The sequence below is a fragment of the Grus americana genome, chromosome 1 (assembly GCF_028858705.1).
Source record: "Grus americana isolate bGruAme1 chromosome 1, bGruAme1.mat, whole genome shotgun sequence".
Lineage (NCBI taxonomy): Eukaryota > Metazoa > Chordata > Aves > Gruiformes > Gruidae > Grus > Grus americana.
The window spans coordinates 89706363-89733211 of NC_072852.1; the positions used below are offsets into that span (position 1 = coordinate 89706363).

The window sequence follows — 26849 nt, forward strand, 5'->3', positions numbered from 1 at the left end:
GCCCATTGGGTGCCTCGGAAAGATAAAAAGAAATCTAAAAATTGCAAGGAGGATTTTTTTAATAAAGAGCCCATGAGGTCTACATTGAAATGTGGTATTTTAGAAGTGCTGGAAAAACAGGGAAAAGCGTGGGATGAGAGAAGTGGTGTGGGCTTGAATCTTAGTGTCTGTTTTTTCTTAGATGTTGCAGATTAAGTTTTCCAAAAGCAAAAGGAAGTATTCCTGCCTTTCCACACCACCACCCAGGAGGAGCAAAGCAGAACTAGCCAGAAGACTGCCTTATGATTTTGTATTTTCTTTGGAAAGAGGGGGTGAATTTCCTGTCCAGTTAGAGACCTGAAACATACCACATCAGCTGGCTACAGTGTGAAACCCCTTCAGGACAGAATTCTGGAAATGGAGATGGCACATACACTGGACAGGTAAGCCAAACTGATTGGTTTGATTTAAACTAAGATTTGGTTTAAATTTTTATAGGATGCAAATTTCTGTACTTGTTTCATTCGGTGCTGCAAATGATGCCTTAGCAAGGGTAATCATCAGCTTCTCCATCTGCCTGCTACAGACCAGCAGGAAAGAGTGAGGGCAGATGGAAAGCCTATCATGCCCTGCAGAAAAAGAAAAAAAAAGAAAAAAAAAAGAAAAAAAAAAGAAAAAAACAGAATTAAGGATATGGAAGGATCTAGGAGCAGGCTGAAAAATAGAGGGGGCTGGGAGAAAGTGATAAACCAGTGAAGGAATTCAGAGGCGCTCTGCGAGCTTGTTGTGGCTAGGAAGTGCCTCCGTTCTCTCCGCTTCCTTTTATATCCTTTGTGGTCCATGTCACCAGCCTGTCACTCTGGCATACTTTCCTTCTGAGAGCCTCAACTCTAGATGGAAGAGGCTGGTGCACTTAGCAGTTAGTATTTGTACCTGTGTATGGCAGGAAGAGAAGCATTAACAACAGAGAAGAGCCTTGCTTTCAGTGCTTCTTGCAGCACTGGTAGGAGAAACCTTACTTTGATTCTGCAAGGCAGGAGATGTTTGTGCTGCTCTTCAGTGGCTGAAGTGGCCTGATTTTACAGATGGAGCTTCACCGGAGAGCTCCACTCTTTTATGTGTTCATACATAAAGAAACTTGAAAATAAACTAAATGTTGACAGAATTCATTTACGTGGAATTCTATTGTATTGGAACTCTTAAAAAAAACCCCTGTAATCTGTAAACTCACTCAGGAATGACTACAACTGGGGATAAATCTTTCTGATTTCTTTCCATGTTACCTGGAAGTACTTAAAAATCTCCTAAACTGGTAAATCTAAATAGTGTAAATCTACCACTGCAATACAATATCTAATACCTAGGAATTAGTAAAGCTGTGGAAAGCTCTTCCCAAGGAGATATTCTTGTTTCAGTCATCTTAATATAGACTGTATGAAACATAGGACATCACACTGCATGAAGGAAGACAGCGTGGATGATCTAATAAGACTTTCTCTCGCTTTTATGGTTGTGTGACTCTTAAATTCACAAGTTCAAATGGTAATTGTGTCTGATTCTTACTACATCATGAAAATGGTGTTAATAAGCAGACAAAGCAATCCACTGGGGCAACCACCTCTTAAATACATTACTTCGAGAAAGGAAAAGAAGTTGCAGCTCCCCTAAAAAGTTGATTTTTCCTACAGCGTATCACATCCCCCATGACACATCATTACTGTTATTTCAATTCCTGCAGAAGAATCATCTTCTGTGAACTGGAGCATGCTCATCAAAGACTGCATCCTGCATGATGACAAGAGCTTCACTCCAGCAAATTAATGAAGTGCATGCTCAGTGCTACGCACCCAAAGTCTCACTGACTTCAATGGGACTAAACTTGCAATATTGTTGTCAGATCAGAAGGTTTGAATAATAATAGTAATATGATTCTGCTTTTCTGTTCCCCAGGAACAAGAGAATAACATGTCTACTAACTTATGTCTTCATAAAATAAAGTTTAGCTAAGGATTTGACCAACAGATATTGTAAAAGATTTTCAATTCTTCATCTGCTAGTATCTTTATAAAGAGAGATTAAGAGAGTCTTAAGAAATAACGATGGCTATTTCTAATATACACAAAAAAGATAAAGCTCACTTCGTTCCTTCTGTGGGCATTCCTTTAACAACTGTGTAGGAAACTATCAGGGATCAACAGAAAAAAAAGTGCTAAAATGGGATGGTTTAGGTAAGTGGGCTGACTTACAATTGCTGGTTTTTCCAGGATTGGAGTGGGTGGCCGAGGAACAGGCTTTTCTACTTTTTCAAGGAAACGAAAGGGCTTCTTTGGCTCCTTAACTTTATTCTTCTTCTCCAGTAGTGCCTGGAATAGACATACAATTTAATCAGAACTGGGCTAGATAGATAGATAGAATAGCACAATAAGGCCAATTCTCTAGATGTTGACTGTTGCTAATCACACTCTCAACAGGGAGCTGAAAGTATTTTGCACTTTGCAGGCTTGTGGCTTCCATTTCTTACTGCACATCAACTGAAAAACTGCATATGGTCAGTAGATGAGGCTATTGGTTGGTCAGGAGATACTGATGGGAACTTCAAAGTAATATGTAAGAAGGAAGCAAGAGTTATTTTACTGTATTTACAAGTAAGTCATCAGCAATTGCATAGGGCGAGTCACCTAAAATTAATCCAAAATTGGTATGAACTTAATCTCTAACATAATACATTCTTAAATAAAAGCATATTTCAGATTTATTTTTTAATTTTAAAATGGGAATCTCATTGAATCAATTAAACACTGCCCCATATGCAAGCAGGGGCAATTGTGTGTGTTATTTTCCTTATGTAATGACAAAAACATTAATTATTTTCCTGTAAGATAGAGGTAAGATTCTTTCAAAACAGGAAAAATGGGTAGGAATATCACTATTTAATTATGGTTTACATATCACTAGAGAATGGTTATAACTCTTTGCCTTTAACTATAGGTATAATGCTTCTTACTGTGGGTTAGAAACGTTAGGTGGTCAGGAGATTTTATGAAGGGGGTCACTTGAAGAGTGTATTGTCACTGTTCTGTAGCCCCTCCTCAGTGAAATGTCTTTGTAAGATACACTGTTACTGCACAGGGTTGAATGAATGACCCAGGACTCCTTCCTTGCAAAACATGTTTTGAAACTCTTCTCTGCTCATCTGCAACTTCCCAGCAGCCCAGTGGCATCCACGGCAATTGTACAAGTGGACCAAAGGGGAAAGGGAAACTAACTTGCCTGAGAACTTCCTTCTACCAAGAAAATCCACAAGTCCATTAAGAGTGGGTTTTACCTTGCTTGCAGCTGTTCGGTGGCAGACGCCAAACCTCGTCAGCCAAAGCAGGCTTGGAGTGGAAATGCCACCACGGCCTCAACTCTTTCAAGGCATTTTCAAACTGTTTAGAGAGTCAAAGTCCTGCCAACATCCTGTCGCAAGCTACTTAGAACAAGATATTCAGATAATCACTTCCAACTGCATGCAAATGCTTGCCTGCTGTAGGACACCATGCTTTGGCTTGCAAAGAAAAGGGAAGAGGGTATGTGCATCTAAAGCTCCTTCAAGATTATAATCCTACTACTGTATGGGCTGGATCTATAGTCTTTATTACTGAAAGAACATATTCCGGCAAGGAAAAGAGCACCTTTTTCTTTTCTCGCTCGCCCTCTTTCAAATGTTCAAATACAGTATTTCACTAGGGAGGGAAACCAAAGAAAAACTTAAGAAAAAAATCCTATGCTGAATTTCTCTCTCCAGTAACAGGAAATTGATGGCAGTTACACAGAAATTAATTGCAAAATTAATGAATTTTTGAAACTCCAGTGGTCATTGTACAAAACTCTTCTTGCATATTGGATCTGACCTTTCAGGACAGGATAATTAATGGCTCCAAAAAAGCAGAGAGATTTCTAGGTGGAGGGAATAAAATGCTTTATTATTGGAAACTTCTGAAATGGACCGTGTTAATAATGCAAGAATCAAAGCCTATAAACTGCTTATAAGCCACATGAAATGGTTGTAGCTCAAAAATGTTGAGAGATTTTTCTGAACTGTGTATTTGATGACCTTCGAGCTCTCTGTCATGAAGATTATAACAGTACTTGCTATGATTTATAAGGTGTTTTGCATGGGGGGGGAATTGAAAGAAAAAAGCTGCTGTAATTGTAATACTTTTGAAAACAATAGCTCCTATGTTTATTAGTACAATGTTGCACTCATAAGTATTTTTCTAATAAAATCTTAGCCTCCAGAAATATTTCTTGCTAACCAGAATAACAAAATACAACCCGAATAAAAACTTTTAAAGACAGAAAAATCTATGAGCACTTCTGACAAGAGGGAATTCTTATTAATGTGGATTTGAGAAATTCTGCAGTTTCCAGAAGTGGTTTTATGTTTTCATGTCAGCACAGTCTGCTTTGCTATATTTACTAAGTCAAAAATGCTTACCATTTGCTTTCTCTAATCTGAGGTTTCAAGTTATTTTAAGTCTTTAATGTAAGAAAAGAAAAAGAAAATATGTTTTTTGCATTAACTAGTTCTGCCTAACTTAACAAATTACCATTTTTTGAAATAGGGAGATAAGGGCCCAAGAATTGCTGTAAAATACTTTTTATAAAAAGAAAAAAGTGCTAAATTTCTGAACAACATGCTTCAAATGTTACTGCCCACATATCACACTCTAATTTTTCTGAGATAGACTACATTACTTTTTTCAGGTGGTAGGTTCAGAGTCATGGTATAATCTGGTTGGACTGGACAGTGAAGGACCACCCAATTCATCTCCTTTTCATTTTCCTGGCAAATGCAGTGAACAGCAAATGGCACCCATGCTTTTGGCCATGTACTTTAGCTTCTTTGCTAGCTTCTGACAGAAGCAGAACTCTTGACAGGATAGTGGCTTGAGAAACAACTCTCTGTTAAAAGAAATTCTTTAGGTTCCTTCCTTATCTTCTCTGTGATCCTCTCCTTTTCACAAGACATTAGGTATATTTTATTTTCATGTACAGCACTGAGAACAGTTGTGTTTCTCTCTCTTCCTTTTTGCTTGCAACTGAAGAAGGTGAGATCATCAAGGATGGACTGACTACCTACTTTGCAAGGCAGCATGGCTGCTGCATCTTGGCTCATCAAGACTGACATAATAGCTCTTAGAGCTTGTCTGAGCATGAGCCAACTAACGCTGTGTTGGAGATCTGTTCTTGATGAAATAACTGCTTGAACAGGTTTTCCTCTGCTTTGAAGTTGGCTGAGATTTTCTCCAGAGACATTCTTGACCCCCCCTACTTCTCCACCTCCTTCCAGCAACTGGATAAAGGAAAACAGATGTGATGAGAGTTGCACTTAATGCTGAGGTGAGAGATTCTTTGTTCTGACATCATCTTGATCCAGCACTTTGAAACTACCTGACACTTCACCCCTCTTGAGTCACTAGAGCATACACGGTCAGGCTCAAGTCACGCATTGTTCTGCACTGGGATTTCTTCTAGCAGCTCCTCTGTTCCTTGGTATATTCAGTTACCTAGTTGCATTTCTTTCCTATAGTAATTAGCTGTATCAGTATGCTATCATCTCCTTAATGACTTGGATTTTCACACAAGGCTGTCTATATAATGGCTCACTCACATTCCTTAAAGCACTATCATCTGCACAGGCTAGGAACTAGCTTTCCTTGTCCTTTTACAGATCTTGCTTAAGATACAGATCATTGTTTTTACTGTAAATCCTGGGTCACTCCTGTTTCTGCCATGCTCCCTTGTTTTAGAGAATTATTCAAAGAATACGGAGTGTACGTAATACTCCTGCAAAAGGTTTCAGGATGGTCCTCAAAAAGTCTGCTTCTAAAATCACTTTTTTTTGGGCTTAGTTTCAAATCTGGAAGAAGCTGTTCTTACTCTCAAGAGGACACAGATCCTTTTTGTAGTTCCTTGGATAATTGCTTATCCCTTCTACAACCTTTAAGCTTAGGAAAACCCTCAATATGGCAAACCAAGAGGAACGTAATGAGGAGGACTAGTCTATCTTGCCACTTGTTTGGCCAGAGAAGCAAGCCGTGGAAACTTCCTTTATTAAAATCAATTACTTCTGAGGTAAAAATCTAGCATTCCTCCTCTATTTGCCACCTCTGTCCACAGATCATCCAGAGCAAACGAAAGAAATTAATTCTAGAGCTAGACTGTGTACCACCTGAATTTTCTAGAGTTCTGCTTTATTTCTAGGATTATGTGACAAAATGTATAGATTAAGTGTGCTAGGACAGCACTAAAAAGAGGCTTTTGAAGAGAAAACTGGTCTAGCTGTTCAGCTGTAGAAATAATACAAAGCAACACAGTGCCCTTCTAAGATGATCCCTAATTGCCTGCTTTAAACCTCCTTCATGCTGTGTGTGACGGAGGTTGTTGGCATGATGGGGACTGCTTATGCCAAGTGGTCAGACAGCTGTCCTCTCGAGTGCTAAATTCTGTTAACTCAAGTACTGCGCACTTTTTACTGCCCTCTTCTTGACAGCTCCAGTAGCTTATGAGGTGGACCTGTCAAGAGAGGCCCTGCTAAGCCAGAACATGCTATAGCCACCAAACAAAAAAAGCAAAAAAAAGCCTCTGATGGAAGAAGTGACCAGTAACAGCACCACAGAGCTCAAGCGCTAATTAGGGCAGTAATTTCTTGTTGCTCTGAAAACAAAGTTTCTTTAAATCTAATGGTGGCTGAGGCAATCTGGGTATTTCACCAGTGTCAGTACTTCCTGCTTGTCTGGACAAACCAGTCTGGTGTCTATTTCTGTGTATCTAAAAGCAGCAGTTATAGTTTGCATAGTGGATTTATCATCTTTACCTGCAAAGGAAATGCTTTGTGATTTTAAAAGAATATACATTTTGCCTTTTTCTAGTGGAGAAATGAGTATTAGTTATGTTAGCCCCTTAGTTGATATAAATCAGTGTAGACCAAGTGATCTACATTGATTTAAGAAAGAAAATATGCAGAACTGTCTGCTTTTTGTTCTGCATTCCATCTCCCTTTGGTTACCAATTTTTCTTTGAAGAGACATTATTGTGTGAGCAGCCAGCATTAGGGCATACTTCTCTATGACTACAGTTTAGATGCTCCACTGTAGTCCTTCAAACCATGAGAAGTATTTTGAACAAACAGAATACAATTGCTGCAATTGGAATTCAGCTCTGAAAGCTTGGGCTAACGTTCTGCTGCCTGTGAGAACTGTGTTATGATCCAGATCATACACAGCCACTACTTGAATTTTATGCAAAAAGCACGCAAACTCAAACCCCTTCAATACTGCTGTATCATCTTCTCTAAAACTGTAGTGAATTGATGTCCTTAGTTCTTGAACACTTCCCATAGCACTCAAGATTTTCTTTGAAAATTTTCCTTCTGAATAATAATCAGATGCAATGTTTCATCTTTTACAAGATCCAGTGGAATTTAAATTTGAGATAATATGATTGATTTTTCAGAACGAGATTTCAATTTAAAATTCATTAGTAGAAAGTTACTGTCTACATTGAGAGTATTATTAAATTACACTACAACAAGAAAGCTATACACATCATTTCCAATTATGAAATATTTACTAAATAAAGCACAAGTGAAAGTTGCCAAGCTTTACAAATGAAATTAAATATTTTTCAGAGATACAGCCAAGAATACGCCTGATTTTTAAAAAAGGTAACCCTCAACAGCATCACAAGAAGAGAACTTAAAAGTACATATAATTTACAAATGTTGTGATTGTAGATGCACATGAGGCACTTCTTTCCTCAGTGGTTAATTGCATATATGGACACCTCATCTGCATGAACAGTTGTGATAAATTAAGATATGCAAAACACTATTAGCATGTTTGCAAACCGTTCTGATCCGATTTTATGAGTGGGGTCATTTTAATCATGCTTTGCTGCAGGTGCTTTTACAATATGTACTTAAGATGTAAATTTTTAAAAACGTACAGAATTTTTAGAATATGAATCCAGATTTGGTTTATTTAACTATTAGTTGTTTGACAGTGTAACCAGTAGGCATGCCACATGTGCATTATAAAAGCAAGGGAGAAATGAGAATGAGCAAATGTCAGGAGAGAATTTCTAACTGACCTAATAGGTTCCAATCCAAATCCCTGATCTGTAGGGAGACAGAAACAGCTACGCTTGTTTTCTACAGGGTTGGAGCAGAAGGACAGATGTTAGGGAGAGAACTGGCAGACTGAGTTCCAGAACAGTACTGGTCATGCCTACAACAGTCTGAATGTCTGATCCATTCTGTCCTTGAAGTTGTCTTACAGAAAATATGAATTTAGCACAGGAAGTTGGGAGAAAGCTTATACATGTGCCTTCCCGATTGCATTTCTGAGCTGTTCAAATCTAAGAGGAACTGACATGCTGCTGGATGCAGCTCCATACCTGGTGAACCTGTGCCAGCTGCACCTCTAGCCTTGCTGATCTTTTAATAAATCCAGTCTTAGTGGTAGTGTACTTAGGTTTTGGAGCTTTAACCTTGACCTGGGTGACAGAATCTGGGAGAGATGCTTCCAGTTCACACAGTCCTAAGAAATACAAATGGTGATTAAGTAATGGAGTGGTGGGGAGAGAAATGTGAGTTTTGTTAATATTTTAAGCATCTCATACAAACTAAGTCTTCCAAATTGACTTACCTGCAAAGGTGTTAAGGTAGAAGTTTTTTACCACATAGCATTCCGATTGGTTGTCTGGGAAATAACCAATTCTAGACAAAGGAGCATATGTTTGTGATGTGAAGTCAGTATACTCTTTGATGATATCTCGTCTCTCCAGCTTCCCCATCACATTCTTTCTCTTAGCTATCAGTTTCCTGAGCACTGAAAAGCAAATACAAATGCAAAAAGGTTCTTCATACAAATAGTTCTAATAAAAGCCCCATCTTCAGAAATTCACAAAAGCTTTTGCTGGTTAATATAAAATGCGACATGTTTGACCAGAACAAATGCTGGCCATGCATATCTATATTGTGGAGGCAACCTGTTTCATCTTGAATAAAGACTGCAACCTTGTGAAAATAAAAATGGTTTGTCTGAAAACTAAGTCCATACTACTCCCTCCCTGGTTTTCAAACTTACTCAGTGCACAGTCATGCTGAATCTTTTTTATTTTCTCCTCTTTAGCCTTCTGATGATTTTGCCAGTGGTCATCCAAGCGCTTGGCATCCAGCTTATTCTGATTCTCCTGTCGTGTCCACAGCAGTTTCTTTAAGACTTCCAGTCGAACTGCCTGCAACCTGAAAGGAAAGGAAAGGAAAGGAAAGGTCAGGTATGACCTACTATACTCTGCAGTGTTCTGTGCAATGCTGTCATCATCAAATCCTACATATCAACTGACTACTTTAAACATAGTTCATATTGCAGATCTCGTATTTAATCTTTCATTTTAAAAAGCAAGTTCACCACTGGTGAAAAGTATTGTGGTAACAGTCTTTTACATTAAATTTAACAAAAATATCCCCTCCTAAACTCAGGGGATTTTCACAGAAATAAAAGGCTTGTACCCTTCAGCCAATCCCCTAAAGCTTCCTGTTCCTTCTCTATTCAGCCATTAATTAAAAGAAATAGAGTATAATTGAACTCCTACTTTTCTATTTCCTGTTCTCTAAAGGCCCACTCCTTCCTCTCCATATCATCCATCATTTTCCTCCTCTTTGCGATTTGTGAGGCACTGTCCATTTCTGGAAGAGTTGCTTCCCATGCACGTTTTTCCCGGGCACGTTCAATCATCTCCACCTCGGCTAATCCTGCTGGTAGCCCCCGACCTTACAAGGGCAAGAAGAAGGAGCTCTTTAGAAGAATGGTGAATCCAGCTAATAACCACCACCACCAAAGCATTAGAGGGCTGGATGGGCACAAGCCCATATGTTGGGCACAAGCCCATATGTTAAACACAAGCAGAGCTGTAAATAGCCAGAAGTAAATACTTCTAGGGCCAGTAAAATTCTACAGTATGAGGAATGGTAGGACCTGCAGTTGCTATAGCTTAGTTGACATTAACACTAGCACTTCAATCCTCTACTGCAGGCTGCAAAGGAGGAAAAACTTTTCCAAGAAGACACTTTCTGAGAATGAGCACTTTCTTTGGCATGTCCATTGTGGGTGCGACACTGGGAGATGACGATCACATGTATGTTCTGGAGCAGCAGTGTTCATACTGGGTTTTTTACTGATGTCTAACTCAGAAGAGCTGAAGAACAAATGGAAAAACTAATGTAAAAAATGTAGTTAAATGGTAATGGAAAAACTGCTACTAGTTCGTATTTGCAAAACATGACCTTTTTGTATTGAATGATCTCAAAACTCTTTATGAAATGCCCCAGAACAGCGCTATTAAGTAGGAAAATATCATACCTATTTTAGAAATAGATAAAATAATGTTCCCCAAACCAAGATAACAAAGGGCTGCCAAAGCTGGCAACAGACTTGAAACCTGACATATTGAAAAAAAAAGAACCTCCTCCTAAAGAGGTGACATGATTATTGTAACTTATCTCAATTTCACAACTTACCCCAAGTGAGTGTAGCAAGTGTCAGAAGCTCAGGGACTGAGCCACTGGGAACTACATATTCAGGGGAAAAGGGATCCGTCTGGGCTTCACCATCCCTGTAATCTGTTTGTGTGCCCAAAGTTCGTAACTTGGGACCAAAGACCTTGCTGTCTCCTGTAGCTGAATGGACGTAGGGCTCTGTCCTAAAAAGAGACGCAAGATGGAAGAACATTTGTCACACTCGTTTAAAAAAAATAATCCAAACCAGAAACACAACACTAAGTCAAAGGTCGGCTATCCAAATGTGGTTTGTTTTACCTTAACATTGCTCCCATTGATGCTAACTCCATTACCTTTAGTAAAAGCAGACTGAGGCTACACTGAGTCCGCTGAAACCTCCCTCCTTAGGTAAGCAATCCAGAAATCTGGTTTCAGCTCTCACAAGTTATTACATGCAAATCTTCCCTATGTATACATTCTAAAACATTGTTTTTAATGGGCAGAAAAAGTAACTAATGGTTGAGTATAAAATGAAGTAGGACTGCTTCAATTTAGTTTACATGTTTGTCTTTCCAACAATTCCAGAAGAAAAATTCTATTCTGATGTAAGCACATGCAACTTCCATTGACTACGAGGAAATGAATCTCCTTATGTTCCCTCAAAATTTGATCCCCCCTGAAAAGCCCATTAGACTGCCTTGTGGATGCTCTACACCACTGAACAGTAGTGCAACTATCACAGAGACTGTAATAAATGATCAGAAGATTTTCCAACACTATTGCTGTATTGGAGAATCTTCTTTGCATTGGTATCTTTTCTAGGATTCAGAGACACTTGGCATTCTGTTTCAGGCCTCAAAATCATAACACACTCAAGGCACATGTCTTTTACCCACAAAGCACTAATTATATACTGAAATTCTGAAACAGTCAGTCACCTGAGTCAGGAATTCTCAATGATGAACAAACTCTTACCTCTTAACAAGTTTTTTTCCTGTTGGTTCATCACAAAAAATATTTGTCACCAGCTAAATAGTTACCCAATCTTTTTCTGGTGAGATGTGATCCATTACAACAGCATTGTTCCAGAACTCACTACTTACTTTGCCATTGTGTAAGGGACATATAGTGGAAGCAGCTTATTAGAAGGGATGAGAGGTCTGAAAAGAGAGAATGCAGGTGTAAGACAGCAACCATGAGCATAAAAGATCATTATGGTTTAGAAAAACCGCAGACCACCAATTTCAATGGAGTTACACTGATTTTCCACAACTCAGGTTCTATAGTTGCATGTTTAAGAATTGTGCCTGAATATTAAATAATTCTTTCATAGCTAAGGAGCAACAAAGAAAGTTTCACCAGTGAGTGTTACTCTTCTGTCAAAGCAGAAAGTGGAAGTGCAAAACAAGGCAATAATTAAAAGAAGTTAGTTTTGAGTGGGCTCACATTTTTGTACATTTCACTAATTAGTTTACTTTCTCACTTTGAGCTTTTGAGAGGTTTTTTTTTTAATAATTTCTTGAAATCCTGAAATTAATTTCTACAATCAGCTGGTAAGCTAAGCTGATTTGGACTTATCTGATTGTTTCCTTTTTTTACAGTATTTTATGAAGTATCTTAAAAGTGATATGGACTCAATGACATATTAATAATTCCTTCTTAGGCATTCTTATAGTTTGCATATGAATTTCCCTTAGCCTTTGAGAGACTTTAAAGCTTAATTTCAAATAGCAGAAGGTAACATCATCTTTGGTCTTTTTTTGTTGTTGTTAAAGGAGCCATAAAGAACTTCAATTTATTAAACTTGGCAATTTTTTTATATTTAAAGTGGACGTGTTGGCCAATAACTGCTGACTGTAATAAGTAATGTAATTCAAAGTATATGTGACTAAAAGTTGAGCATGTTTGTACGTTAGCTGTTGGTTCAGATCTTGAGTCCATTGCTGGCCTGCAGTGTCATTGTGGAAGAAGCAGAGCACTCCTGCAATAGAGGACATTGATGAAAAGTTAATCAAGGATTCCCTTCGCTCCTTTTCTGCTCCTGGCAGAAACTAGGAGTTAAAAGATTCCTTAAGAAGGCACCGTTCCAGGAACCTGGAGAATCACAACGGCTTTGTGAGCACCTTCTTCCTTTGTGTAGGAGGATCTACAGTGCAAAGTTTTCTACGAATAATTAAGAACAGAATGCCTGGTACAATTGCTTATATGGTAACTCATTACCTGAAAATTCTGGCATAGTGTGAATTTTAAAAGACCTTGTGATTTAAGATTTGGTTACTATTTAGATTTTCTATAGCAGTGATCAAAGAACCAACAGAAAAGACACACACACAAAAAAAAAGGCTTGGGCATATATTTAGGTACTCTAAACTTCACAAAAGCAAGCTTCTGAACTCATTTCAAATCAGTTCATTCCTTACCGTGCAAAATATTTGTAGCGATTCCTTCCGCTAACTTCAGGATCTTCGTACACAATTTGAGATATCTGAAGCGAAGGTTGAGGTCTAAAAGCCAAAATACAGGATTCCTTACTGTTATTGAAGAATTACATTCAGAGTAGTTCTGATCTTTTTTTCTTATGCTTTTTATTTTTTTTCTGCTTCTCTCTTTCCTTCTCTGGTTGCACAATGAAACATACACACTACAAAGTCCACAAAATCCCTATACTTATACAAGCAATTAGATTTTACTTTTTCATACTTATGTACATAGCAAGACAATTTGACACTTTATGTATATTCCCCACCATGTGTGGGCAAGAAATAGTCATTTGCTGCCTTTAATAGAACTTTCTTCGTGCTTGTCATGAAAAGGATTGGCCGCTTGTAAATGTTTGACCTTGTAAAGTAAACCACTTTTATTGGGTAAGGGGGGAACAAGCTTATTTCCTTAAGAGTGAAAAACTTTCCATAACAGAAAATATTTGTAAAGGAATATAAGGAACAAAGCGGAAGACTACCACTGTCTTTCAAAAATAGCTAAGGAAGTTTTGAGCAAATGTAGAAAATTTTAGAATGAGCAATTTCAATTTGAATTCTCCAATAGAGGAGAAAAATTAGGATGACCATGTGAATGTTTCGAAACCTATGCTGGAACAAGCATATCTTTTGCAAGAACATTCTTTTTTCATTTTCATTCAAATAGGCAGACTGTTTAAAATTTTCACTATAACATCTTGGAGGGTTTTACTTTAAAGCTTTGGAAGACCATGAGGTAGACCTTATTAAGGCAGTCAGCGAGAGAATGGGTAGAATTGAGTCCTTTGAAAGATATGCATCAGGATTGCTACTTGATTTCAGAACCACTTTATATTCCAGTCGTACTCTCCTCAACCTGCAGAGTGGTTAAAGACAAGAAACAGAAGTTCTTAATGGGAAAAAAAAAAAAAAAGGCCATGTCATGCCATGAAGGTAAGTCATTTTCTTTAAGCTATATATGGCAAGTCCTGAAGGTCATGTTTTTCATAAGACCATTTTTGGCAAGTGGTAAGAATCCTGACCTCAGATGTATGGGACTGTGGGTGCTGAAGTTGGTTGCTGCTACCTAATTTTAAATACAGGCATATTTACAGAGATACAGTTAACAATATATAACATTGCTAGACAGCTGGGATCAAAACAGAGGCTTGTATGCTGAGATCAGTTATCTTCAAAGACCTCATCTAAACCCTGCAAGCTGTGCTGTGGAACTCGGGGAGGCACAGTATGGCTACCCACTACAGCAAAGCCTATAGAGAGATGCTTCATTAACCTCCTGCGACATACAATTTACTGCCAAGGTAAGTTTAAAGTCATCTCTTCCCAGTGCTTTCAGTCATACCGCATAACAAAAGGGAGGGGAAGGTTTTCGAGATGCAGTGCAGTAACCTGAGATACTTGCTCAGCACTAATCAACCTATTATTGTGAAGTTGTGTTTGTAATTCAAATGAGTTAATTGAGCTGATGGCTAGTTCCACTAGCTGACTCTTTACATATCAGACTGTTGCTCCATCCAGATGGATTTGTGTTTCATTCAGCACAGGTGGGCACTTATTCTTATGATCTAACTTTATTAGCATAAGCTGTTCATCCTGTTATGGTATAGTTATAGGCACAATGGGAACCCAGTGAAATAGCCCCTTTTATTCCACAGATCCTGCCTCTTGCATGTCCTTGACTTACATTTGCTGACGTTGCTGAAATAAATGAGCATTTATTTCTGGTAACCTTGCAGAGGCAATGCAACTACTGAGAAGACAGCTGGGAAATATTCTGTCTTCCGTATCAGCAACACTGTCAATCAGTGCAGGTTGAAACAGACGGGATGTATTTCTCGTTTTTTGTTAATTGCAAGACATTCTGCATATACATGTTGTTGAAATGTAAATTAATTTTAAAGTACCTCAGGCATCAAATAAGTTCTTGTTACAGAATATCAGGCAAGATATAAGAAGGCATTGAGGTTTTAATGTGCTGGGGACAGTTTGCTGAAAATAAGAGGAAGAAAAAAAAAAGGCTCAAAAATTCTTATTTTATTGTAGAAATGAGAAGAATGTGCTTTTGAAAAAATGACAAAACCAGGTGTGACATCCACTGTTATCACTTTTAAACATCTTTCATTACTGTCTGGCATGTGGTAGAACTCAGTTACCAGCAACCGCGGAGTGTGCATTGTATGAAAAGCCCATGGTCTAAAGTTAGCTTGTTAATGCAGCAAAACTCCCTGAAAACAACTACCTGGGCTGACGCCTGCAGTCTTGAATGCACCTACAAGAGGACTCCAAAAAACACATGGTGTGGCAAAACACATAAATGTTTTTTTTAAATATTTGCTGAATCAGAAGCCCAAATTGTGATGCCAGGAGAAAGTTCAACTAAGAAACCCCTGCACTAAAAATGTGGTGTCTTGGTTCAGGCCCCATACACCCTTGAATGAGCAGCAAAAGCAATCTAACGAGCTGCAACTGCATGGGACTAAAAGGAAACAGCTACTGCTGAAGTAACACACATGAGTTACTGAAGTCTTCATAACTTATCTGATCTCTTAAGAGATTGAAATAACTCTCTTTTCTTTCTGGAAACCGCTGCAAAGCAGATAGCACAGGGATGATGGAATGTGCAACATCCACCCCGTAAGAAACAGATGGGCAACCATACTCCACAACAGCTGCAATCTCTTAATTTCAAGGGAAATATAAGTAGGAGCAAATTGCAGTCATCTCCACTTCAGTGTGCATAGGTTTTTGTTGGTTTTGTTTGTATGTTTGTTTTAAATTATCTAACCATAGAACACTTACGCAGCAAGCTGCTGAAGAGCCTCCAGGCGCTGCTGAGCCCTTCCTCTCCATCTTCGGTCAATAAATGGATGCATTGGATCTTTGCCCTCTAAGATGTAGCCCGGGAAATGGATCAAGCTACTAAACATACTTCTGAACATCGGTGCTTTTACCTAATGTTTGTGTGGACACAAAGAAGAGAGGCGGTGATTTAGCGATTTCAAATAGCATTAAAGAGATTAGAATTTCAGCTTGCTGCGATTTACAGGACTGCACATTTGGGATGGGGAAAGAAGGCAGCATACATATGCTAATGATGTCAGCTGGTTAGGTGGGACTTCTCAAGATGTGAAACGTACCAGACTAGCAGCAGATGCAGAGATATGTCTTCTGGCTGTTTCCCAAGTGTCTAAACTTATACTTAAAATCGAAGGGTCTAGCAGTTCATTACATAAAGAAGTTAGTGTGCAGTAACTGTGAATGTGCAGTAAGGTGAACTTCTAGCACATTACCCCATGTAACTGCCTCCTATTTCATGCGCTCTAGAAAGAAGTAACATATTCCACTTACAGAGTAAAGTTACTTATACTCTGTAAGTATATTATTTTATACTGTAAGTTTTAGCATGTGTTAAAAATATCTGGAGGAGAGTTAGCACACAAAAATGATCACATTAAAAATCCACACCCTTCCTTCTAAGCACTCATTTCCCTGGGTAGATATGCCTTAAATCTCTAAATTTATGGTTGCCAATAAATTTTTGCAATCATGACTCAAGTATAAGTGATGTAGCTATACTGGCTTGAGCTTCTGTAAAGCCTGAAATTAGATTTGAATTGTGAATTGCCCCTTTCATTTCAGTGGGTGCTAACTCAGATGCATATGGGGTAGTGGTGACATTTCAAGTACACTAACTCACCAGAGTGTAAGAGAGTGTCAGATGATGAAGAACTAGGCAACCTACTATGAGTAGCTGCTTGCTGTGCATGAGACTGCATTTTTGTTTCATTTCTCTTGAAAGTGAATACAACTTTCAAGAGTTTGGAAAACCCTATAAACTAATATTATTACAACCCTTGTCCACCCCATTTTACGATGCTATAGACTAAGAATTCAAAATTGTATTGTTTTGTATTGCACATTACACACTTGCTGAGTCATATGCTTAAAACATACTTTATGCAAGTCAGAGTCTGTCACCATACCCATCGCAACATTACACCTATGACGTGACAACATTAGTGACAGTATGCCTGCTTACTTTGTCTGGCCTGAACTGTTAACACAGCTGTATTGTTGCAAGGATCTCTGTGATGACAGGCAATGTTTTCAGGTCCATGTGTATGTCTCTCTACAGAGAGGCAGACAAACACACATTTTTTGCATCTGGATATAAGAAAGAGTCTGAGATAATGGGGTAAGAGACACCCAGAAACATTATTCAAAAAAATGTTTCTTGATTCCATTGTTGGAAAGCTGCTCAGGGATTTTCTCCTTGCTATACAGCAATGGAGTTTCAGAGTTCAGAATATCTGCCTTGCAGGCTCAGTCAAGTGCATAGCCTCAGGAGGACTCCGTTTAAAATCCAATTCATTGTGCAGTTATATCAAATCTGTTCTCCTTTGGCATTCTACCTATATGCAGCCTGCCCAGTCATCAATCACTGCTGTCTAGAGGTGTGACTGCAACTCCCACAGACATGCCCTACCTGGTTTTAAACTAGGTAGGGTGAATACAGATAGCAGGGAGCAAATTCAGTAGGGAGCTAAGCATAGCCTAACTAGCTGAGGGCTTAACTAGGAAGTTAAATTGCACTAACCTAGTATGAAGAATCAGGATGGGTTTGCAGTCTTTACAGGCTGCTTAGCTGTTGCTACCTAGTACATTTTAAACTGTCTAAGTACGCTACCTTGAGCTGCAGTGTAAGTATATCCCAAGGTAAGTGAAGAGGCACCGTGTGAAATAACACGTTTTAACAGCTCTGCTTGAACAACAGCCCAACAGCTGTCCAGTTCTTTTATTAGCTCTTAATAACATATACAAGCTATTGTTAACAGCATTTGGAGATATTCTATTAAAAATACTGACACACAGTTTAGGAAATTACTCAGGATGTGAAACTGAGCATTTCTAGGCTGCTGCTGCAGAGTTACCCTAGGCTAGCAATCATGGTTACTCCTTGTGTGAAGTCTTGTTTTAGATAAAATTGCTTCCTTTGCTTTGTATTTTGCTGTTTTAAGGCAGCTGCTTAGAACTGAGACAGAGTTTCTACCCACATGTATGCATACACACAAAAATATTAGGTGCACATGTGAGCTATCTTTGGCCGACACCTACCACTTTATCATCAACAAGCTGAACATGGACATTTGACTTTGAATGGTCCTCACTTGATAGTGTGTACAGAGGGTCTGAAAGATAAGTGAACAAATGGAAGTAGTTACATATTTGGGAACTGGCATGAATCATCAGGCTCCACTTCCTTCTTCAAAAGTCTGTCCATAAGAGAATAAAACAAACTAGGAGAGAAGAAACCTGAAATACATGTCTCCATATCAAAGAAATTCCACCATCACACAAATGAGCCTCAGAGCTGAAATACTACTGTTCTGTGGAACGTGCACATGACTGAAGAAAAATCTACTTTTTCTGGAAGCACTGCCAACTTAAATAGAAAATGAAGACATGAAACAGAGAAAAGCATGGTGCAACGGTAATCAATGGAAATATCATAATGTACATGTTTCCTTCTGGGATACAGAGCTAGCACTGACTTTCCTGCAGCTTGCGAATGTTTCATAGTCCCAAGCTGCTTCTCGCTCCTGATAACTTCGTTACTGCTGCCGACCCTAATGCTTTACTGTTCCTGGGGCGGCACCCATCTTCCCGGCTCCAAACCTGCCCTCCCTGCCCGGCTAGTTGCCGGTCGGTCAGTAACAGCTCCTCGGCCAGCTCTGGCTATGCACCTCGTCTTGCACGGCGGCCGGCCGACAGGGGAGGCCCGAGGAGAGGCGGGAGACCTGCTTGGGCAGTCCAACCGCTTCACGACCCGCACACCGCCTCCCCCAGCCCCTAACTCCCCGCCCGGGCCCGGCCGGCACCGCTGGACGCGCCCCGCCCTCCCCGCGGAGGGTGTCGGGCCTGGCCGCACCGGTCTCCCCCTGCAGACGGGGCCTGGGGCACAGGGAGGATGTTGCCCCTCCCGGCCAGGCCTGGTACCGTAGGGGTAGTCGAAGGTCCGGCCCGGAGCCATTTGGCCGTGGCAACCGTCCCCGAGGAACGGGACCCGCGCCGCGCCGGTCACTGTGCGACTCATGGCGCCTCAGTCTGCCGTTCCCATGGCGACAGTCGGCGGGCGGGGCGGGGCAGCCGGGCCGGGCCTGGGAAATGCCACGCCCCCTACGGCTGGGCGTTACTGCGAGGGGGAGGTGCTCCCCTTCCCCGGGGTAGCGGCGGCTTCTGGGGCCTTTCCCCGGGGACAGCCCCGGCTTCGGGTGGTTCCCCCCCCCCCCCCGCTTCCGGCATGCTGCTTCCTCCAAATCCCCGTGGCAGGGGGTTGCCTCTCCCCCGCGGGCCCAGCTTCCCGGAGAGCCCTGAGGTCTGTGAGGCGGCGAGCCCCGCCCGCCTCCATCTTGTGCCGGCACTGGCGGGGCGGGAGGGAGCGAGTGAGCCCTGGGCGGGGTCCGCCTGCCTCCGGGTGGGAAGCTGAGGTGGGGAGGAGGCCCAGCGCTCTCCTGCCCTGGCATGGAAGACGGGGACGTCCCCAGGTCCTTTATCGTGCCCTGCCGGCACCTCTGTGCCCCGTGCGCGGGGCGGCAGGGCAGGCCCGGGTCAGCGTCGCTCCCTTCCCCGCTAGTGACCGCTCTCTCCCAAGTGAAGAGCCGCGGAGAGCCCGTGTGAGGGGCTGCGCAGTGAAACAGGCGTAGGGGTGGTTTGCCTGTAGTTTGAGGGGGACAGGGAATGATCGACTGGGGGGTGGGGGTGTAGATATTCTGGCTTTTCAATAGGTTTTGCTCAAGTTGTTTTATGTGGTGCTTTCTAGATCCCCAGGACACGCACTTAGTGCTTAATGGTTTAGCAATTACAACTGGGGACTGGATTCAAGCCTGGATATTCTTATTCCTGGCTCTGCTTGTTACTGCCTGGGGCTTCTGCTGCTATAAAGTGGTGAAAATAGGCTTGGTACCTACCTCCCAGGGAGGCTGCACGTATTTCTGCATTTGTAAAGCATCTGGGAGGACCCTCACAAAGCGCTACAAATAAATATTACACTGTTATTAAGGTGCATTGCTGGTTTTGCAAGGAGGAGACCATCATCGTGTATGAGGAACAACGCTGGAAGCTTCTTCATGCAGTTAAACTGGAAGGGCCAATGCTTTTGTAAGCCTCAGGAGATTTGGAGGCAATGCTGTCAAGACTTTTGGTATAGGACATAAAAAAGCAGTGGAATTGCAAATGGGCCCTCTCTTCTGCCTATAATCTCAAAGCAGGTCCCTGGTGTTAGTTATTTTGTGTATAGCAAAGAATTATTCACTGCTTGCTGTGTCTGATAAAACTTTTGCCCCTCAGTGCTTCATCACAGGAAAGCAACGTTAGGACTGTGGTTCCAAATTCCTTGGCTTTGCCAATTTACATGTAGACATTTAATTCAACTTTGAATACTGGTTTACTTTCTTAAAGGTCCATCACTTGTTTGAAGCAACAACTTCTTCCTTAGGGTAGTTGATCTAAATAGGTTAACTGAAGACTCAGAGGTGGGTCTGAACTAAGAAATGCTGTCACAGCTTTGTTGCTGACTGACATCTATAGGATACTACTTTCTACCTAAAGATACCCAGCACGGTGTAAATGCCCTCATTTTATTAAAGAACTTTACAATGTGATACCTTAATATAATTATTCATAGGGGCAGCAAAAGTCACTTTTCAATAGAGTTGCCCAGCATTTCTCATGATTGAGTTCAGTTTTCCTTTTTTGTATCTCATTTCATTAGAACTCCATAATTTCCATGCTGAAATTTTTCCATGCTGGACATCTGCCTTGAGGTAACAAGGTGTGTAAACTGTATTTTGGCCAAAAAATGATTCTTTGTTGGCTGCACCCTCTTGCATTTTTCCACTTAAAAGTTTTCAGAGATGACTGGATACAGGTGGCCTGGACTTCTGTTTTTCTGATGAGGAAAGGAACCAGATGGAAACCAGGTAGAAGAACAATGGAACAATTGCATGAGTTCTTGACAGAGTACAACAAAATGCGAGGGTATAGCCTAGCAGATGAGTTGTGGAAGATGAAAAAGGTACGGTTCCACTATTAACTTTATCCGCATTAAATTGGACTAAATGTTGCCACTCTCTCTGTTCACCGTGAGCTGCCTGGCCCATCTGCCTCTGATTTCTTGGTGTTGGCAGCTGAAAGACTATGTGGGGAACCATCTCGGGAGACTGATGTGGCTGAAAACTAACCTGTCAGAAAATAAAAGATAAAGGTTTTCAGGTCACTGCATAGCTGCCTGAAGACTAATACTTGCTCATGGGAGGTGACAGGGGTATGCAGCTGAGCTAAAAAGCTCAAGGTTCAGGGAGCTTGCTTAGATTAGAGGGAGGGTCTGTGTGTGAAATATTGACTTACTTTTAACTAACATTTCTGAGAAATCTCTGTGAATTACAGATGTGGACAGTGAACAGCCTTACAAGTGTTGAAAGATGTGTTGATTATTACTGTCTTGAATATTCTTTGCCTGAAGTCTTCATGTTCCTGTGAACCTGCAGCTGGAGGGAAACCTGGCCAGGGCCCCTGGCACACTGGTGTGTGCTGTGGAATACACTGCAATGGCAAAGTGGTGAGATTTGGTCTGAATTGGTCTTTTTTTTTTTTTTAATGCAGATCAGCCATTTCCAGAGAAAAAGATCCCAAAACATGAAAGGCTCTGAGAAAATGTTTGATCCCAGACAGTAAACTCTGGCAACCTTGTCTCTGACCAGCACTTTAGAAAAGGGGCTCAAAGCTCATCTGGCAGGTTCGTTTGCATCAAGGACACATCCTGTTGCTCTGGTAAAAGTGAGCTGAAGGCAGCTAAACTGTAAGCAATCAAAACAGATTCCTGTTTCTTAGCTACAGTTTTCAAAGAACTTGACTGATGGGCTTTCTCCTCAGAGCTGTGAGCTGTAGCATGATTTTTTGGGGTTTGGGGTTTTTTTTTCAGTAATAGCTTTTTCAGCACAAGACTGTGTAGCTGAGCTGGGGTGCTGTCTATCTGATGATTTTTTTTTTTTAATAGCCACTTGGCTCTGAGGGAACACCAGGTGCTCCAATGTATAAGTAAACTGTCCACACCTTTGTGAGTTACTGTGCAGTGACTGAGTGGACTGACTCTGTGCCAGTGTTTAGCATGCTGCAAAATTGCGGTAAAGTGCACTAGTTTAGCTGCCCATGAAAGAGGCTGAGCCAAATGCGTTTTACCTCACATTAACCTTGTGATAAGATGGTGTAATCTGCTGCAAGATGAATTACTGCTACTCTGTTGATGGACTTGTTATGTTGTGATGACTTGCTGATGTGTTTGAACTGTAAAATCAGACAAAGAGAAGTGGAAAAAATAGACAAGGAGGGTAGGATTAGGCATTAGTTGAGAGCAGAATAGTAGCTGGACAAAGAGAAGATGGATTGGACGTGCAAGTGTGGGTTTAGAGGAGAAACTTGGCTGGCTGAGCAAAGAAAAATTAGTAGGGGAGTGGGGAGGTAGAGGACCAGTGTGCAAGGGGAGGAGGGAGAGACAGGGTGAGCAGCCAGCAGAGCAGAACTGAAGTGGTCTGGACAAGAAAATGGGACACCTAGATGAGGAGCTGAAAGAGTGGGGAAGAGTGTGGAAAGGCAGGACTGGGAGGAAGGCGGCAAAGAAGTTGAGCTAAACAGATGATGAATCTCTCTACTCTGTCTGCCTTCTGTCCTCCAAAGCCTGGGAGGGAACTGGGTTTCTTGAATATGACTTTTCCCCTGCAGTCCACAAGGATCTGTGAAACCCCTGGCAAGATGTCATCCATCTGGCTTTAAGCGTAATGATGTAGCTGGTCCTCTTCGGCTCTCCGTTAGTAGTTGTCAAATGACAGCACTGTTGTGGTGCTGGGCGCATGTGATGCTTTGTGGCAGATTTTTCTAGTTATTAAAAGAATCTAAGTTACAGGCAACAAGTTATAGCATTAAAAGCGCTATTGAGGCTTTGATGGCAGGAAATGCCAAAATTAATCTATTTATACAATTAGTAACGGTTAGCGTGCCATTTCCAGTTCTTGCCACAGGATGTCACAAGTTCTCCATGTATGGTGCATCACAGTCTCTAACCTGGGTGGCGCCAGTTCAGCGGTTAAATGTGAAATGATATAAAGTTAATTTGGCCTCTGGACCCATCCAAGGTAAGCGCTAATTTTCATTCCCTGTCCGATCTCCACATGTTTTACTAACTGTGTGTAATAAACACCTCTTTCCAGATGAGTGATTCAGAAGAAGCAGAAAAGCAGCAGCATAAGGCCGCAGTCAGTATGGTTTGTAGGTTTTAATCCAGGAGAAGAGGGCCCTTCTCCCAGCCCATTAGAGGAGATGGTGAAGGAGAGTGAGGAAAAGAGGAGGAGGAAGACGTCACTGTTCCTGTCAGGAAGCAGAGGTAAGTCTCAAAAAGATATGAGAAGACAGATGCAGTGAAATACAACGTTTTGTGAATCAAGGCCTTGTCTCTCTGCTGGCTTTTGGCTATAATAAGGCATTATATCCATTGTGGGATACCTCACTTGTAACTTGTGACATCTTTTGTAAAAATGGCCTTGGAGTACTGACTATGTGTTGTGGTTTAACCTCAGCTAGCAACTAAGCATTATGCAGCTGCTTGCTCAGTCCCCCACAGTGGGATGTGGGAGAGAATCAGAAGAGTAAAAGTGAGAAAACTCGTGGGTTGAGATAAAGACAGTTTAAGAGGTAAAGCAAAGCTGTGCATGCAAGCAAAGCAAAACAAGAATTCATTCACCACTTCCCATGGGCAGGCAGGTGTTCAGCCATCTCCAGTTATTTTGTAACTTTGTGAGTAACAGCTGCAGGGATTCTACATGGATTCAGAAGATATGTAATGTTGCAGGCTCTTTACAAGTAGCTTGCAGCACTGTACAGCACATGTTGATGCAATATTTAAAAGGAGTGAGATGCTGGGATGTGAGTACATGGAAGTACGCAGCTGCAATCAGTGACATCTCAAAAATGGAATGACTCATGTATTTGTAAATGCTAATTCCTTCCAGGCTTCCAGTTGCTCCCGCAGTTTGTTGTGAATGTTAAACTAGTCGCTACAGTGGAGCTTCTCATTTCATAAAAAATGATCAAGAGAGACTTGAATAGATTCAAACAAGCCAGATTTGCTACCAACACAGACATCAAAATGGCATGCCACCAAGCAGAATAAAATTGTTAATAGCAGAAACACATAGGGGAAGAAAAGGATGACTGGAATGTGTGCAGTGAAAAAGAAGTGCACCTACTGTATTGCTGCTTCTCAGTTGATCAACAGCTTAACATCATTCATCAGAGTTGTTCAGAAACACTGCCTGGTTTGCAGCAGAACTGACCAAGTTTGGAAGCTGGTATTACAGCGTAATTTATGGAACTACAGTGAAGCATTTTTCTTCAATACACAGGCAAGTGTACTTGGGTTCTGAACTACATTTCCTGTAATACTTAAGCATTAGGCAGCATTTGGTTTTTGTGGGGTGACTAATCAGAGATCATCCATACATGCGTTCGGTGCCATATCTTAACAGTGGCTCAGCTGTATGATTGCTTGGGGCCACGTTCTGATCAAGTCTGACAGTTCATATAGGGGATATGCAGAAGTTTGAAAGCCTTACTCTTTCAAGTCATGAAAGGTAAGAATGAAAGAGATGTCCTGTTTGGAAGGAACTATATATGCAGCTGTCTTGGTTAACTCCACAGTGGAGTAAAAAAAAAAAATAAAAATCTGAGGATAGCAAAACTTCCCCCGAGTGACTAGCATGTATCTTCTTTGTGCCTAAGCACTTTTAAACCTGGGCTATTTTCTTCTGATTTTTAACTGAAAACAGAGCATCTGACTGCAGCAGAGGGACAGGCCTTTGCAGATTCATGTCTTTTGGAGGATCAGTGATGTTATTTTCCAAATACAGGTTAGGATTTTCTGAGTTACTAAGCCTAGAGACTGTCAGACAATACATACTTGTCTTCAGCCATGCTCTTTTGTTATGTTGGTAGCACATGCAGCCATTTGAGCGCAAACACCTGGCCCTTCCTTCCCGCCAGTCTGCGCAGTGGGATCTATTCCAGAACACTTGGGTTTTCATGGCTATTCCCTGCATGAAGGGGAGCAGCTGATCAGCCATCCCAGCAAGCACAGAAGTAAGCCTGACCATGCTTGAAATGCACATCCAACATCAGCTGCTGCACATCTGCAGTGTGGAAAAGCTGCCATGTTGGGAGTGGAACAGGCAGGTTACTTTGTGACATGGTACAAAATGCCAGCTTCCTTTTGCCATGTTACCAGGGAGATTGCATACTGATTTGCTGATCTGGCTTTTGCAGTGTTCAATGGCAAATTTATAATCTTTTACTAATATGTTTGGATATGTTTTCAGTGGGCAGTGAAAAGAAGAGGCATAACGTGACAGTGATGATAGTCATAATCTTAGAACAAACTGGGGACAGATGTACAGAAAAAAAAAGTGAGAAAGACGTTAAGATCACTTAAGTTTATAAGAACAAGCACTGATGTCTTCCCGCCTCCTCCCCCCCCCGCATGAACATCCAGATTTCACTGGAAAAGTCATTCATCGTTGGAAACAGTGTCTTGACTGTACTATAAAACCATTGGTTTCTTAGCAAAAGCAAGCAGTGGTGGCAATTCTTGAAATTAGTTTTGCTGGTCAGATTTTGATAGGCAGAAGAGTTCCTGCTCTGCCTGTTGTAAGAGAGTCACTATCTTGTTTACTGTGGAGGGAGTCCTGGTCCCAGCGTGAGACCTCAGAATTTCTGGGATGCTGTGGGGCCAAGTCCTGCAATGTCAGACACAGCAGTTCTGGTTCTGAAGTGGAACGTGACTGCAATCTTGCAGACTACCTTCCACCTCCAGCCTCTGACACTCTGAAAATTTGGCCAAATCTCTGGCAAGAGATGATCTGTTTGCAGTACTGGCTTGGAGGGCATTCAAAGAGACAGAAATGCCTTAAAAGTAATCTTGATTCTGCTCTTGTTTCTTTAAGGGCTTGCTTGCCAGTATGGAAGGAGACTCTCTCCACAGAGCCTTCCGTGGTGATCTCCCAGGAGAGGATGGTTCGGTCCTGTGGTACAGCATGCCTGCATACAGAATTCATGTTGTAGTCCTGAAACATGGGGATTTGCTTCTTCAGCCTGGGAAGGGACACTCACTTCTTGAGGTGATTTTAGCCCAGTGAGCTACTTGCCTTCACCTGAAGATGGAGTTTGAAGCTTAGAGGGGATGTAATTAATCACCTTAGAGTCTTTTCCATTATACTAAACCAAAGCAAAGGTCCTTCTATCCCAGCATTCATTCTCTCTCAGGTCACACTGCTGAGCTGACAGTATTTGGTAGTTGCAGGTCTGCAACTATCATGAAAAAAAGAAACTCAATCCTGTACTTGGGCAGTTAATATAATAGGCAACAGGGCCCTGACAAGTCATATTGCTCAGAGGTTTGAAGTCCTTTTTTCCCCCCATGTGTATCTAAGTGTTGACCAAAACCACAGACAACTTTTTTGACAATCAAACACAGCATATGGTTGTCTGGGCTGCTGGAGCAGTGGCTGTCTCATGTTTATACTAAGTCAAAGACAAAAATATTTCTCTAGACCAATATTAAACAGGTTTCTTTCTTCAAGATGGTAAAGGGTTAGTGGTTCCCAGAATATGCACTAGATGGAAAATGTCAAAATACCTTCGGCTCTGTTTCACCACACATATTTTCCACAGCTAAATTTACATTCTATCATGTATATCAAAAGTGTGAGAAATCTGGAAAGCCCCGGACTACCCCAGATTGCTAC

The 26849-nt window shown here is 41.1% G+C and overlaps 1 protein-coding gene across 4 annotated transcripts in view; it reads right to left on the reverse strand.

The window, feature by feature from the left end:
- Positions 1 to 19112, reverse strand: part of CFAP91 (cilia and flagella associated protein 91) — a 31706-nt gene extending 12594 nt beyond the window's left edge. For 2 of the 4 annotated variants that reach the window (XM_054813641.1, XM_054813639.1), the window contains exons 1-12: positions 19000 to 19112; positions 18118 to 18191; positions 15802 to 15953; positions 13745 to 13858; positions 12946 to 13029; positions 11629 to 11685; positions 10547 to 10728; positions 9622 to 9799; positions 9114 to 9271; positions 8673 to 8855; positions 8422 to 8564; positions 2226 to 2342 (exon numbers count right to left, since the gene is read on the reverse strand). In XM_054813641.1, the coding sequence (XP_054669616.1) occupies positions 2226 to 2342; positions 8422 to 8564; positions 8673 to 8855; positions 9114 to 9271; positions 9622 to 9799; positions 10547 to 10728; positions 11629 to 11685; positions 12946 to 13029; positions 13745 to 13858; positions 15802 to 15953; positions 18118 to 18191; positions 19000 to 19096 (1539 nt within the window). In that variant the 5' untranslated portion in view covers positions 19097 to 19112. The remainder of the gene's footprint in view (positions 1 to 2225; positions 2343 to 8421; positions 8565 to 8672; positions 8856 to 9113; positions 9272 to 9621; positions 9800 to 10546; positions 10729 to 11628; positions 11686 to 12945; positions 13030 to 13744; positions 13859 to 15801; positions 15954 to 18117; positions 18192 to 18999) is intronic. The other 2 variants (XM_054813642.1, XM_054813640.1) reach the window with 1 other exon arrangement.
- Between the last annotated feature and the right edge of the window lie 7737 nt (positions 19113 to 26849).